At 41.9% G+C, this 16522-nt stretch overlaps 1 protein-coding gene across 1 annotated transcript; it reads left to right on the top strand.

The window, feature by feature from the left end:
* Positions 1-6613: 6613 nt before the first annotated feature.
* Positions 6614-11967, top strand: LOC142197330 (acyl-coenzyme A amino acid N-acyltransferase 1-like). The gene is made up of 4 exons (XM_075267571.1): positions 6614-6626; positions 7002-7466; positions 11031-11233; positions 11371-11967. The coding sequence occupies exons 1-4, from the start codon at positions 6614-6616 to the stop codon at positions 11965-11967; spliced, it is 1278 nt and encodes a 425-aa protein (XP_075123672.1).
* Positions 11968-16522: the final 4555 nt, after the last annotated feature.

Raw genomic sequence — 16522 nt, 5'->3', positions numbered from 1 at the left:
TATAACCACTAGCTTTTACCCGCGACTTCGTCTGCGGTGATTTGAGAATTGGGCGGACACAGACGTGTGAAACTGTAAAAGTGCTTTAAAAAGTTTGGTGGGCTAGCAAATGTGATGTGTTGTATTGTGTATGTCGTGATACAGACAATGTGATGTGTTGTATTGTGTATGTCGTGATACAGACAATGTGATGTGTTGTATTGTGTATGTCGTGATACAGACAATGTGATGTGTTGTATTGTGTATGTCGTGATACAGACAATGTGATGTGTTGTATTGTGTATGTCGTGATACAGACAATGTGATGTGTTGTCAGACAATGTGATGTGTTGTATTGTGTCAGACAATGTGGTGTTGTATTGTATGTCGTGATACAGACAATGTGATGTGTTGTATTGTGTCAGACAATGTGATGTGTTGTATTGTATGTCGTGATACAGACAATGTGATGTGTTGTATTGTGTATGTCGTGATACAGACAATGTGATGTGTTGTATTGTGTCAGACAATGTGATGTGTTGTATTGTATGTCGTGATACAGACAATGTGATGTGTTGTATTGTGTATGTTGTGATACAGACAATGTGATGTGTTGTATTGTGTCAGACAATGTGATGTGTTGTATTGTGTCAGACAATGTGATGTGTTGTATTGTGTCAGACAATGTGATGTGTTGTATTGTATGTCGTGATACAGACAATGTGATGTGTTGTATTGTGTATGTAGTGATACAGACAATGTGATGTGTTATATAGTGGGAATCTATATGTAAAATGTGAGTAAGTAGAGTGAGGGCTACTCCTGAGGTGACAGTAAGGAGTGTGCAGGCAGGTTGAGGCAGGAAATGCCAGGCAGTGTGTGTGAGTCTATAGCTGGGGCTAGGAGTCCTGCTTTTGTGAGTCTCCTGCTAGGAAGCCATGTTGTTTAGTGGCACCAAAAGTAGCCTGTGACTCAATCCTAAGGGAAAACTATGTTTGTGGAAAATTGCACGCAAATCCGTCCAGGCGTTTTAGCGTGATTGAGGAACAAACATCCAAACACACAAACTTTCACACTTATAATATTAGTAGGATGAATGGACCTAACCTGTCTGCTGCCTCAGGCTAACTATAGAAAGGTGCCGCCCCCTCCACCCTTTCTATAGATAAATAAAAAGATACCCGACTTATCAATCTTTGGTTTCGTGATTAAAATTTTACGAGACACAGTATATTTGCAGATCAAAAAAAAAATGGCCCCACACAGTATATGCCTCCCATTTTTATGGCCCCCACACAGTATACAACCACCATTTTTTGGCTCCCATAACTGCATCCCCTGCACCAATAGTATATGACCCCCATTATTTTGGCTTCCACACAGTATATGGTTTCAGATGTTGAACCCCAACCAAACTCCAATTATTGTGATTCAGCAATCAGCCTGGAAAAATCGGACATGTAGGATTTAGCTGTCCGCTTGAAAAATTTGGCATTTTTGTAAACGGACACTTAAGGACAGACACGGACAGTAAAGTCCACTCTATGGCAGATATAAGGTTAATAACGTTGCACCTTTACTTTGTACACCACAGCTAGTAGGTAGACAGCCTTTAGTATCTTGTGATAGTTAGAGATGAGCGAACAGCACACTCCCATAGAAATGAATGGAAGCACCTGGTGCGTACGCTTTGCCGGCGGCCGGTCGCTTCCATTCATTTCTATGGGTGCGTGCTGTTCGGAACAGCTGTTCCGAACAGTGTTCGCTCATCTCTAGTGATAGTCTATCGTTATAGTTAATAGGAAAACAGCCACGCAGGAGCTGACCTGTTCCTCTGACAGCCGGAAGCTTTATGAAGGTTCTCAGGCTTGTTGTAAGACTATGACCAGCCTCAACAGTAATGTAGTGACGGAGCCATCAGCAAAGATGGACATGACTTGGGGGAACCGATAACTCCTGCAGTTTCTTCGTTGTGTAGTAGTTGTGTAGATTTATACAGACTGGTTCATCTTTAAGAGTATATGTGTGTATACTCAGCTGTAGGAGTATATATCTGTGTATACTCAGCTGTAGGAGTATATATCTGTGTATACTCAGCTGTAGGAGTATATATCTGTGTATACTCAGCTGTAGGAGTATATATCTGTGTATACTCAGCTGTAGAAGTATATATCTGTGTATATTCAGCTGTAGGAGTATATATCTGTGTATACTCAGCTGTAGGAGTATATATCTGTGTATACTCAGCTGTAGGAGTATATATCTGTGTATACTCAGCTGTAGGAGTATATATCTGTGTATATTCAGCTGTAGGAGTATATATCTGTGTATACTCAGCTGTAGGAGTATATATCTGTGTATATTCAGCTGCAGGAGTATATATGTGTGCATATTCAGCTGTAGGAGTATATATGTGTGTATACTCAGCTGTAGGAGTATATATGTGTGTATACTCAGCTGTAGGAGTATATATGTGTGTATACTCAGCTGTAGGAGTATATATCTGTGTATACTCAGCTGTAGGAGTATATATGTGTGTATACTCAGCTGTAGGAGTATATATCTGTGTATATTCAGCTGTAGGAGTATATATGTGTGTATACTCAGCTGTAGGAGTATATATGTGTGTATACTCAGCTGTAGGAGTATATATGTGTGTATACTCAGCTGTAGGAGTATATATGTGTGTATACTCAGCTGTAGGAGTATATATGTGTGTATACTCAGCTGTAGGAGTATATATGTGTGTATACTCAGCTGTAGGAGTATATATGTGTGTATACTCAGCTGTAGGAGTATATATGTGTGTATACTCAGCTGTAGGAGTATATATGTGTGTATACTCAGCTGTAGGAGTATATAGTGTCCAGTGTGTTACTGGAGGGAGGTGTGTAGGAATAGATGTCACTTCTTGTCTCCTCCATCTTCTTTCTCTCACCACAAGGACACGAGGAAACATGGCTGCTGTATCAGGGGGTATAATACTGGGGTCTATCCCCTCACACACCACTGGTGACCACATTCACATTACACAGCACTACTAGTTTAGTATCACCATTCTACATCATATATACTACAGTGTTACCTCAAGATTTATGCAGAAACAGAGTTCCCTCATGTATTTACCTCACACACACTATAGACATGGCTGATCTATCATATATACTGCAGTATTACCTCAGGATATATACAGTCACAGCGTCCCCTCATGTATTTACCTCACACATAGTGCAGACATGGCTGATCTATCATATATACTGTAGTGTTACCTCAGGGTATATACAATTGCAGCATCCCCTCATGTATTTACCTCACACACACTACAGACATGGCTGATCTATCATGTATACTGCAGTATTACCTCAGGATATATACAGTCTGAGTCCCCTCATGTATTTACCTGACACTACAGACATGGCTGATATATCATATATACTGTTCTATTACCTCAGGATATATACAGTCCCCTCATGTACTTGCCTCACACTGCAGGCATGGCTGATATACCATAGATTATTGCTGTATGATACAGGTTGCTCATGAGTCCTGGGGACTGAGGGGCTGTCTATGGTGGAGCTGGGAGGTCACCTGTAATGGAGACCCTGTGGTGAGAGAAGGAGCCTGATATTAGATATACAGTGTGGTGATGTTAATGGAGACTGTGCTGATCATCCCTGTATAGGCCTCCATTTCTGCTAATACTGATCATGCTGGGGATAGGTTAAAGTTAATCATTTCTAAGGGCTGTATACGGGTCATACTGTGTATACCCATACTGTATACAGGTTATTTTAATTGGTGGGGGGTCCTTGGAGTTGGTTGATGTTGTCAGAGGTCATTTGGTCTTTGGGCTCCTGCGGGGGTGGGAGAGTGGGTTATTATATGTTGCATACTGCCATTCTGGGTGTTATGGTGCCTCTGAGCCAGTGCTTGGTGCTGGGGGTAATTTGGTGTGGTGGAACAAATTGGCGGCCAGACTTTTGTAGCTCCAAGGACCTCCCTTCCAAGAGGTAGGGGTTTGTATCTGGAAAAGTTATGTTGTGTTATTATTTCCTCTTCCTTTATATGGCGTCTAATGATCTATTTATGACCTCATATCAGGGACCAACACATTTAGATAACAAATACTGCACCGGATTATTGCAGTTCTTGTCTTCATGTGTAGGCGGTGTGACAATTGGGGGTAATTTAGCATCAAAGGTAAGCGGTTTTCCTGGATTTATAGAGGTGTTGGTGGCGCTGGGTGCCAAATAAACAGCAGATCGGGTAATGTAATCCTACATAAGTAGCTTTATTCAACATAAACAGGAACAAAAAAACAAACAAACAACCTAGCCCACACACAGGGCGCTACCTCACTTTTGAACCCTCACTAATCTATTAGGGCAAGATACTCTCTGAATAGAGATGAGCAAACACTGTTCGAAACAGCCGTTTCAAATAGCATGCACCCATAGGAATGAATGGTGTAGCCGACACACAGGGGGTTAAGCGGCCAGCTGCCGGCAAGGTCTGCGTGCTGGCCAGCTCCATTCGTTCCTATGGGTGCGTGCTGTTCGAAACGGCCATTTCGAACAGTGTTCGCTCATCTTTATCTCTGAAGTTTCTTCTCACCAGTCTTGACTCAAAGTCCTTTCTGGAATCCAGTCCTCTTGGGACAGACCCCCTGTCTGTCTCCACCTGGTCCACAGCTCACCTGCTCCTGCACGTCACTAGCAGCACTCTCCTGCTGTGTGCACTCCCTCTGGAGTTGAGCCCCTTTCTCTCTGCTATGGGTGTGGTCAGAGTCCTTTTTAACCCGGGTGTTGTATGTTAGTTTGGGGATCTCACACTATCTGTGAATCCCAATGGTGTTGCTCTTCACCTGGACTCCTTCTGGGATTATTTTACTTCTGTGATTTTAATAAAGCTGTGGCCATTTTGACACCCAAAATAAAGTGTTTTGTGCATTTATTCCAAAGTCAATATTTGCTGTAGTTTGATGGTTTTAGGAAGGAGTGAGGGTCCATCCCATATCCAAAAGTCATGTCATTTTGGCTGCAGATTGAACGCTGTAAAAATGAAGCCCACAAGAAAGTCGCACAAATGCACTTTTTCTCCAATGCCACCCCATTCAGAAATTTTCCAGCTTCCTAGTACATTCTACAGAATAATAACTGGTATATTTGTAAAGTACAATTTGTGCTGCAAACATTAAGACAGAAAAAAGTCTTACGCTAGGTTCACACTAGCGTTCGATCTCCGTTCTCAGCTTTCCGTCTTCTGCATGCAAGAAGACTGAAAGCTGTCAGACCGGGTCCGGCTGTGTGCATCGGTGAGCGTTTTATGCTCTGTGCCGCAAAACCATTTTTTAAAATCGGACACAGAGTACTACATGTCTGATTTAAAAAAAAAAAAAAAAAAAAAAAAAAAAAACGGTTTCACGGCGGAGAGCATAAAACGCTCACTGCCGGTCACGGCCAGACATCTTTCAAACATGAAAGAGTCCTGCAGGTTTCCGTCTCCTGCCTCTGTTTTGTGCAGGAAACGGAAACCTGTAGAACGGAGACCGGGCGCAGATGTGAAGGAGCCCTTAATGTTTTGTTTTTTTTAAAAAAATTTTTTATAGTGTTATGGGGTTTGTAAGGTGGGGAGTCAAAAACAAAAATTGTTAAAAATGGGAAAGGGTTAACTTTAACATAGGCAAATTCTACTTCAAAGTGGCCCATCAGCTGCTGGAAACTACAACTCCCATATGTTATTTATGTTAAATATTTTACCACGTTTTTTTGTTTCAAAATTTTTTTTCCCCATTTTCCGCCTCTAAAACCTCGTTTTGTTTTATAGTTCAAAAAATATGGACTATATCCTTGAGCAGGTCTAATAGCAGCTCCTGTTTCTTGACATAGGTTTGTGTATGGATTTAAAGGGGAACGCCGAATCCTCCTCTTTTAATGCATATTTAATAAATGTTCATTTTTATTTTTTGTTGAATATCCTCGCTGACAAATGTCATTCTCTATGTAAGATATACATAGTGTGAGGGGCCACCGACCCATTATTTGGTTTGCTGTGTATTTCCAGCAGGTAGTGGCCTAGAGTCACGTGTCTGGGGTCAGGTACTGTAGACTTCTCACCTTTCAAAGGAGTGTAAGAAGGACAGAATATGCAGTGTGGATTTTAGTCCCACCCACCTCCAGTTTGACTCCGCCCATTCCTATACATTTCTTTTTGACCCCACACAGTATAATGTTCCTACAGTCATCCTTACATGGTATGCCCCCACAATATAATGTTACCCCTCCAATTGCCCCCATCTCTTGGTGTACAGTATAATGTCCCCCTCTAGCTACCCTCGCAGTATACGGTCTGCCTCCCCAGTATATTCTCCTCCAAATGTCCCCCTCCAGCTGCTTCATTATATATGCAATGGTGGTGTGAGTTGAAGCCAGGACATACCTCCCACCGACCAGGATAAGACTTGGAATCCTGGACTTTCCTGCTGATTCCAGGACTGTTGGGACATATGATTACTGTATAGGGGCCAATAAAGGGGCAGTATACAGAAAAAGAGTAAAACGTAAAAAAGCAGTCAACCAACTTTCTCGGGGAAGGTGGAGAAGGCAGCTGCCTATGGCACCAAGTTGACGCTAGGATGGGAGAAAAATGTAAGTTAGTGATGGAGCCAATACAGTAGCTGATCTAGCACTGAGAACTACTAGGGATATGGCTTAAAGGAAATGGATAATATGGTGGGTGAGTATGTATTATAGATAAATACATTAGGGACTGGTAGGAAAGGATGGATGGACTCGCATACATTAAATTACTTCTTCCAAGAGCTTACATACTGTACTAGGGATCAAGTGGCGGAGAACTCTGAAGCCCCTGCCTTGGACACCATGACATTTTGTCTTACCCAATTTTATTGAAGTCACCAGAGTAATATTTTAATGTATACTTATTCATAATCTTATTAAAGGCATTTTGATTGATGTCCAGTCTCAAATAATTCTCACTTCAATACTCTTCTGGTTAAATAGGTACGATCAGCCTTAAAGCCACCCCCATGGTCTCTCTAGTAGATGAACCTGTGAAAATCCAAGTTTGTGGTCTTCAGCCACAGCAACGAATAACCTTGAGAGCTTGGTTAATGGATGACATGGGGGAGATTTTTTATTCTCAAGCTTTCTATATCAGTGATAAGAAGGGAAAAGTAGACCTGGAGCATTCACCAGCCTCTGGTGGAGACTTCCATGGAGTGTGTCCGATGGGGCTGTTCTGGGCTTTGAAGTCATCCACCCCTTTCCAACGACTTACAAAACATGACAGAATGAGAAGTCCTTTACATATTCACCTGGATGTCTACAGTCATCTGGAATTGAATCCCTTATCTCAGAAACCTCCTGCTGCAAATACAAGTCTCCAAAGATGGTTTGCGACTCCTGGGGTTCAGGGAATTGAGGTCAGACACGGAAGAATCAGAGGAGTTTTATTCCTTCCTCCAGGTAAATAGTTAGTGTACTTCTGTTTTTAGACTATAATAATTGTAGCTAATAAGGTCATTAAGATCACTGTTGGTTTGGTTAGGATTCTATTAACCTAAAGCAAAACTTCAATAATGTCCATTGCTGTATTTGGAGTCAGGAAGGAATTTTCCCCTTTTAGGCCCTCATACACATTGAGAAAAGCAGCTGAGTATCCAATTTGTATGGTCAATTTGAAAGCCCCAATTCTATTGTTCTTCCTGAGATAAGAAGCCACCAGAGGTGCCTGGCGTCCTGAGTGGGCTATAAAAATCGGATGTTTTCGGCTAAACTCACTGGTGGGATCAGCCAACCAACTAATGTGTACAGGGTTCTACTGAGTCACTACTGACCAATCTTTTTGTTGTTAAGTAGATAAGCTGCTACCAGAGGAGTTTCTCTCCTCTCTGAATTCATGAAACAAGCACCGATGAGCTTAGTTGAGCCCGCATATGTATGAAGGAGATGAATGAGACAGCTGTATGGGCAGTAGTTCTCTAGTCTCCGTATTATATAAAAAAAAAAAAAAAAAACACTTGGCCCAGACAAGCATGTATGTGTATAGGGTAGCTGGGAGAAATAGCCATTCAGTCAACAATGTTGAAAATGTGTAGGGTTGTTTGACTTCCTCAGGATGAACAGTGTAGAACTAGATAGGCTGTTGCCCAGATTTCCTATCTGCGCTCAGCCTAGAAGGTTGTCTTCAGTAGTTGATACCTTTTTAATGGCTCACTCATAATGATGACAAATTACTGACGTTTCGGACCTCTAGGGTCTAAGGTCAAAACTAAAATTTTCATGTGATCAGTGATATTGTGTTCTTCATTGCAGAAATGATCACATGAAAATTTTAGTTTTGAGAGGGAATTTCAGATCAAAGAGAGAACGACGCGTTCATGAATGTAAATTCATGACCCTGCTTCAAACGCTTGAGTGTGGATTGAATGTGTCACAGGGTTTCCTGTCTCTTTACAGAAACGTGTGAACTGATAAGGAACTGGAAGTGTTTACATTGTCTCTACCAATTACTAACAACCCCCCCCCTTTTCCTCCAATTCTAACACCCTATGTGCCTTCTCTGTATATATACATGCATCCTTCAGAAATGTTTTAAATTTACTTTGATAAAGGACCCGAGAGGTCCAAAACGTCAGTAATTTGTCATTATTATGAGTTAGCCATTAAAAAGTTATCAACTACTGAAGACTATCAAGTTTTTTTATATTTCCAACCCACTGGCTAACACGGTACAAGAACGAACATTTTCCTTATACTAGAAGGTGGTCAACATTATGCCTCAGCTTGGCACTCATATTGGTTCCTGCATCTCACTTGTCACTTTCTTTAGACAATGGGTGGAGCATGTCTAGGGCCGGGGCGACCCAGTCCATCATAAACCTGGAACAACTGTTGGACTGAACAGCTGTACATACCCGGATCCAGCGCCTGTCCTATAAACAATACGGGGCTAGAAGTAGAAAGCTCCGTCCATTTTATAGCAGCCTGGCGCCATCACTGCAACTCTACTCCCACTGACTTCAATGAGCGCTAAGCTGCAGTGAAGGCGGTGGACTACCAGACAATGGATGGAGCTTTCTGCTTCTGACCATATACAGTGGGGCAAAAAAATATTTAGTCAGTCACCAATAGTGCAAGTTCCACCACTTAAAAAGATGAGAGGCATCTGTAATTTACATCATAGGTAGACCTCAACTATAAGAGACAAAATCAGAAAACAAATCCAGAAAATCACATTGTCTGATTTTGTAAGAATTTATTTGCAAATTATTGGTGGAAAATAAGTATTTGGTCAGTAACAAAATTTCATCTCAATACTTTGTTATATATCCTTTGTTGGCAATGACAGAGGTCAAACGTTTTCTGTAAGTCTTCACAAGGTTGGCACACACTGTTGTTGGTATGTTGGCCCATTCCTCCATGCAGATCTCCTCTAGAGCAGTGATGTTTTGGGGCTGTCGCTTGACAACACGGACTTACAACTCCCTCCAAAGGTTTTCTATAGGGTTGAGATCTGGAGACTGGCTAGGCCACTCCAGGACCTTGAAATGCTTCTTACAAAGCCACTCCGTTGCCCTGGCGGTGTGCTTTGGATCATTGTCATGTTGAAAGACCCAGCCATGTTTCATCTTCAATGCCCTTGCTGATGGAAGGAGGTTTGCACTCTAAATCTCACGATACATGGCCCCATTCATTCTTTCATGTACCCAGATCAGTCGTCCTGGCCCCTTTGCAGAGAAACAGCCCCAAAGCATGATGTTTCCACCCCCATGCTTTACAGTAGGTATGGTGTTTGATGGATGCAACTCAGTATTCTTTTTCCTCCAAACATGAAAAGTTGTGTTTCTACCAAACAGTTCCAGTTTGGTTTCATCAGACCATAGGACATTCTCCCAATACTCTTCTGGATCATCCAAATGCTCTCTAGCAAACTTCAGACGGGCCCGGACATGTACTGGCTTAAGCAGTGGGACACGTCTGGCACTGCAGGATCTGAGTCGCTGGCGGCGTAGTGTGTTACTGATGGTAGGCTTTGTTACATTGGTCCCAGCTCTCTGCAGTTCATTCACTAGGTCCCCCCGCCTGGTTCGGGGATTTTTGCTCACTGTTCTTGAGATCATTTTGACCCCACGGGGTGAGATTTTGCGTGGAGCCCCAGATCGAGGGAGATTATCAGTGGTCTTGTATGTCTTCCATTTTCTAATTATTGCTCTCACAGTTGATTTCTTCAATCCAAGCTGGTTGCCTATTGCAGATTCAGTCTTCCCAGCCTGGTGCAAGGCTGCAATTTTGTTTCTGGTGTCCTTTGACAGCTCTTTGGTCTTCACCATAGTGGAGTTTGGAGTCTGACTGTTTGAGGGTGTGCACAGGTGTCTTTTTATACTGATAACAAGTTTAAACAGGTGCCATTACTACAGGTAATGAGTGGAGGAAAGAGGAAACTCTTAAAGAAGAAGTTACAGGTCTGTGAGAGCCAGAAATCTTGATTGTTTGTAGGTGACCAAATACTTATTTTCCACCATAATTTACAAATAAATTCTTACAAAATCAGACAATGTGATTTTCTGGATTTGTTTTCTGATTTTGTCTCTCATAGTTGAGGTCTACCTATGATGTAAATTACAGACGCCTCTCCTCTTTTTAAGTGGTGGAACTTGCACTATTGGTGACTGACTAAATACTTTTTTGCCCCACTGTATATGGAAGTATATATATATATATATATATATATATATATATATATATATATATATATGAAGCAGCTCCATTTAGGCGATTGGTCCAGTAACCAGGTGTCAGCCCATCAATTCGATATTTATGGCCTAAGGATAGGCCTAAAAGAAAAAAATAAATGAAGTGACTACCCCCTTTAAGAGGCTGAAACCTTAGACTGGATAAGAAAATCTTTTTGTACTTGATAGACCTGTGACAATTTTCAAGCTGCTCAACATGCCCTACATGCATCATGGTGACTCTCAAAGGCATGTAGTGGGGGACAGAGATATATTTGATTTTCTCTCTTCATAGGTGAAGGTCCTTTCCCAGGGGTTATAGACATATTTAGTTCTATTGAAGAGATTGTAGAGGTTCGACCTTTTCTCTTGGCCAGTCGTGGATTTGCCACCCTTTCATTGGCTTACTATGGTTATGATGATCTTCCACAAACTCTGGAGTATGTTGATCTTGACTATTTTGAGGAAGCTGTTAACTTTCTTGTTAATCATCCGAAGGTAAGCAAAATCCATCTTCTGTAGATTTTTCCACCACAATATTGTTGCTGGAGGATAAGTGATCAAAATTATTACTATAACCACATATATTACTATTTTCTTCTATTTGCTTTCTCATTGACTTCTTTTTCTTTCAGGTGACAAGTGCTGGAGTCGGAATCATAGGGCTTAGTAAAGGGGCTGAGATAGCTCTGGCCATGGCATGTTTCATACCCAAAATTGTGGCTACAGTCTGTATCAATGGGACCATTTGTGTAACTAGCCAGGATCTCTGTTATGGTGACCTGACAATAAGAGCACTTCCTCATCAAGAAATGAGAAGTTTGATAAACCCCTTTGGAGCCATTGATTATAACCTTATGCCAGGAGACCCGAGAGACCCTGCAAATAAAAATTCAGTACTTCCTATAGAGAAAGCAAGAAGTCCCATCCTGTTCTTGGTGGGAGAAAATGACCTATATCATGACAGCTTGCCATATGCTAAACTATCTAAAACCAGAGCGGAAAATTTTGGTAAGAAGGACGTGTACTTACGGTCTTTCCCTGGTGCTGGACATATTCTCGAACCTCCGGGTTACCCTTTATGCCTTGTGTTAGTAAATCCTATTACTGGTGCTGCTGGATTGTGGGGTGGAGAACTCAAGTGTCACTGCAAAGCACAAGAGATGAGCTGGCGGGAAACACTTGACTTCTTCAACAGCTATATACCATGTTCTCAGCCGAATAAATTATAACCCCCCCTTCCCCTTCACCCCCTCAGTCACATGGGGGCCTTTCTGAATGGAATACTGTGTTTAACATATTGTACCAAATAAATTAAAGCAGAAAGTCGATATGTTGTCATCCATAACAGCCAATCTCTTTTGGCGCTGCTGCTTGAAGGTTTCTCTCAGTCTCTAAACACAGCTATCAAGCAGAGACCTGCGCAGGAACAATAATGTGACCGTCACATAACTACTGGACTTTGGGGATATTATTAACCTGTAGATCACAAAGGATCTTAATATTAAATAATACACAATCAGGGATCACATAATTCTACTTAAACCACTGGACCATCAACTAGAGCGGCTGGAGTGCAGAAGGTATGGACACACTGTGTCACTGGATGGATTTGGTTTGGGCTACTCTTGAGGGAGTTGTCTTAAGTGGGCCACTGATCTTTTCTAGAGATGAGCGAGTATATTCGATCGAATACCTCTGCCGCATAGTTCTTGGTGTAAAATAGCGCCAGGTAAGGTAGGAGGGGCAGTGAAAAATTGATGTTCCTCCCACCTTCCCTGGACTGATCACTATGCGGCGGACATATTCAATCGAATATACTCCCTCATCTCTAATCTTTACCCTTTAACCCATTCCTATACAGGGAACTAGTCGTAGGAGCAGCCTCTGTATAGTGACAGGTGACCCACACAGTTAGGGAGACACTGATGCATGGCATTGAAGAGACAGAGAACATCTGTGTTCAGAGGACAGGCTGAGGTCAGGGGAGGCAGAGTATATTCGGCACGGTGAAAGCAGGAGGTCTGGGCAGGGATCAAAATTGATAGACAATTTTGAGTCAGGGCAGGTTGCACAGATAAGAGAAACTGGTCCAAGGTGAGAAAAACAGGTAAACAGCTTTGGCCCACTAGCAACTTAGAAATCTTTTTGCTCAGACATCTTCCTTTTGGGAAATTCGCCCTGAATCCTAAGGCTGAAGACACACTTGTCGTATCTACAGCAGGTTGGCTTCCACACTGGTCTTATCCTCCTGCTGTGACTGAAACCTCTAGTACAAAGTGACAATTATTACTGTAGGTCTTACCAGTGACTTTCAGCCTTTGTGATGCAAACTAAAAGGGAATTATCTCCCAAGCTTTCATTCAGCGTGGGCTCTGTGGACAGACTACAAGGGCACGACTGTCATCCACAAGTCACCTTAGACAGCCTATCTCCTATTCCTTTTGTAATCTCCCTCATTTGATGCATATTCCCCCCATGTGCTGTATGAGCTAATATTTTGTTCTTTCATTTTAGCTCTTCATTTTTTTATTACTTGATTTATTTCCTGTTTGTTCTGATATTTCTATTCTCTGAACCTCTACGGCATTTCTGTGATATGGAGATTACATGCCATGTTCTATAATATGCTGTAGTACGATACTCCCATGTATTTGTACTCCCTTGAGTGACATTTTTGTTACATCTCCACATAACATGCATGTAATGTTTATTTCTATACAATGTTTATATTTTTCATATTTTCTGAAAATTTAATAAATTAAATTATTTATATATAATATAATCTATCTATCTATCTCCTATCTATCTATCTATCTATCTATCTATCTATCTATCTATCTCCTATCTATCTATCTATCTGTGCTGAAAGAGATGCACCTAGTGGCAGGAACAGTAACTTTAGAGAGGTTTGTCAGGCGCAAAACAACACCATTTGAGTACATTACATTTTTTTTTCCACCAAAAAAAATGTGTTTATGTATATGTGTGACAAGCCCCATAAAAGAAGAAAGATGGGGCACCTGTAGGTACAATTGTGTCTGTTAATCGAACCATTTAATTTGAATGTGGCCTCATCACTCCACACAATCTTTGTGGGAAAGTGTGCATCTTCGTTACATTGTTCCAAGTACCACTTGCAATACTGTACTCTTCGGTCTGGATCATCGTCATTAAGAGCATGGACTAATCTTGGAATGTAACTTCTCCACTGACAACGTTTCATGATGCGATGGACTGATGATTTAGAAATCCCTACCTCTTGTCGAGGTACATGGTCTTCTGGAACGCTTCTTATGGACGTCCTGAACATTTCCATCAGCTTCAAACTTATCTCTAATTCGAGTGATGGTAACTCGTGTAGGTGGTTCTTTGTTAAACTCCCTCCTAAATTGTCTTTGCACTTCTACTGCGTTTTCATACTTCCAGTAGCATTTTAGAATAAATTTCCTTTCTTCAAAGTCAAGTCTGTATGCCATCACTCAGTTGCCATCACTGCATGCCAGAAGACGGAAGCCATAGACCGGGTCCGGCGGTGAGCATTTTAGGCTCTCCGCCGCGAAACCGTTTTTTTTAATCCGGACACAGAGTACTGCATGTCCGACTCTGTGTCCGGATTATAAAACCCGGTTTCGCGGCGGAGAGCCTAAAACGCTCACCGCCGCTCACGGCCGGACAGCTTTCTCACCCATTCAAATGAATGGGTGAGAAAAACTCCTGCAGGTTTCCGTCTCCTGCCTCTGTTTTAGGCAGGAAACGGAAACCTGAAGTACGAAGTGCCGGCGCAGATGTGAACGAGCCCTTAGTGGTAACATCCGTACATGGTGATGCAACCAGATTAGCAAGACAGGGCAAGGTATCCAGGTCAGGTTGCCTGTGGACCACAAGTTTACAAGGAAATTTAGATTGCAAAAAAATAAATAAAAAAAAATACAAGGGCAACCTGCAAGGCCACAAAAACGGCAAAAACATAAACATGAGGCGAAGGTGTCCACACAGTACGTATATGTCAGTGTGATAGTATTCCAGAAGCCTGTAGTTATGTTCATGAACGGATAATCCTGTGCAACTGCTGATAAAATCTGATGCCGGTAAGGGTAAGTTCACACGTAGTTTTTTAGTCAGGATTTTGAGGCCGTATCCACCTCAAAATCCTGACCAAAAAGACGGCTCCCATTGAAATCAATGGAAGCCACTCAGGAGGTGCTCATTCTTCAGGCTGAGTCGCGTTGTGATACGGCCTGAAGACACTCCCTCCTCTGGACTAGGCCCAATCTGGCCTAACCCAGAGCAGAGTGCGCAGCTGGATGCCAGTGCAGTGCATCGGCTTTCAGTCGCAGCTACCCGGCCTTTGGACTGGAACTTGAACCTTAGTGTGAACTTACCCTAATCGTATTGTTCCAAGGACAAGGGTATAAGAAGGGAACAGAAAAGGAAAAAACAGGGAGGGAATTTCTCCTTTACATCGCTTACAGCAGTCCCTCCAACACCAGATCTACCTCATCCACCAGCAATATGTCCTACTTGGACCTGAAGGGCTACCATATGGGCATTATACTTTATGGTGACCACAAAGGGGACATTATACCGAATGGGGACACTGAATTATACTGTATGGGGCACATATGGGCATCGTACTGTGTCTATTACAAAGAGATGTGCATGTGTATTACACTGTGGGTAGGAGGAACTGGACAGGAATGACTAGGGAATATGGACAGGACTAGGGATATGACTTAACACGTACAGAAAAATTTGCTACGGCGTGCCACCGGAATTCTCCTTCTTTAACCACTTCCGTACCGCCCATAGACTATATACATCCGGGAAGTGGTTGCCTAGTTCTGACACCAGTACGTCCAGTCAGAACACAGTAGCTGCATGGAGATCGTGCAGCTACTGAAGCTGGGAGCCGGCTGTAACTTCAGCCGGAGCTGCCAGAGAGATGGCAGGGAAGATTTATTACCTCCCCTGCTATCTAGATCGCTGTGTATACAGTGCTCAATGAGCGCTGTATACACAGCTATGGACGCTGCCATAATTCAGCTGCCCTCTGACCCGGCGGTCACATGATTCGCTGGGAGCAGCGTCTTACAAGAGCTGCTGGGTCCTACAGGACCCAGATCAGCTCAATAAGCTGTATATACAGTGTGCAGGAGGCTGTATTTCTCCTGCAACTGGGGCTAAATGTACCAGCCCCAGTTATAGGAGAAATAAGCCTCCAGTACAAAAAAAAAGTGATCAGATGTCCCCAAAGGTCTCTTATCACCTTATGGGGACACGATCTGAAAAAATAAAAAAAAAATATAATAAAAAAGTTTTAAAAAATGTAAATAAAATAATAATTTAAAAAAATTAATAATATGCTAATAAAACGCTGTTATTAAAGGTTATCGCCCCACCCCCAACAACACCATACAAAATAAAAATTACCATAACGGAGAGGAAAAACTATTTTATAAAGTTTTTCAGTGACACTTTGTGTTATTAAATAAAAAATTTAAAAAAATTGAAAACCAGACACAATTTCCCTCCTATTTTGTTTATATTTTCCTGGATATTAAAAAAAAATTAAAACACATTTGAAAATAAAAACATTAAAAAAAGCCCTATGTGTCCCTGAAAAAAGACGCAAAAATTAGTTGACTGTGACATACGAGAAAAATGTTACAGCCCTCAAAACCGCACATACAAAATAAACCTAAAATGTATCTGGTCCTGGACCACAAATTGGCCCGGTACTGAACTGGTTAAAGGGGTTATATCACAATGAATATTAAGGGCCTG

The sequence above is a fragment of the Leptodactylus fuscus genome, chromosome 1 (assembly GCF_031893055.1).
Source record: "Leptodactylus fuscus isolate aLepFus1 chromosome 1, aLepFus1.hap2, whole genome shotgun sequence".
Taxonomy (NCBI): domain Eukaryota; kingdom Metazoa; phylum Chordata; class Amphibia; order Anura; family Leptodactylidae; genus Leptodactylus; species Leptodactylus fuscus.
Note: the sequence above shows the minus strand (reverse complement) of the source record. Positions and strands in the feature narration are given on the sequence as shown.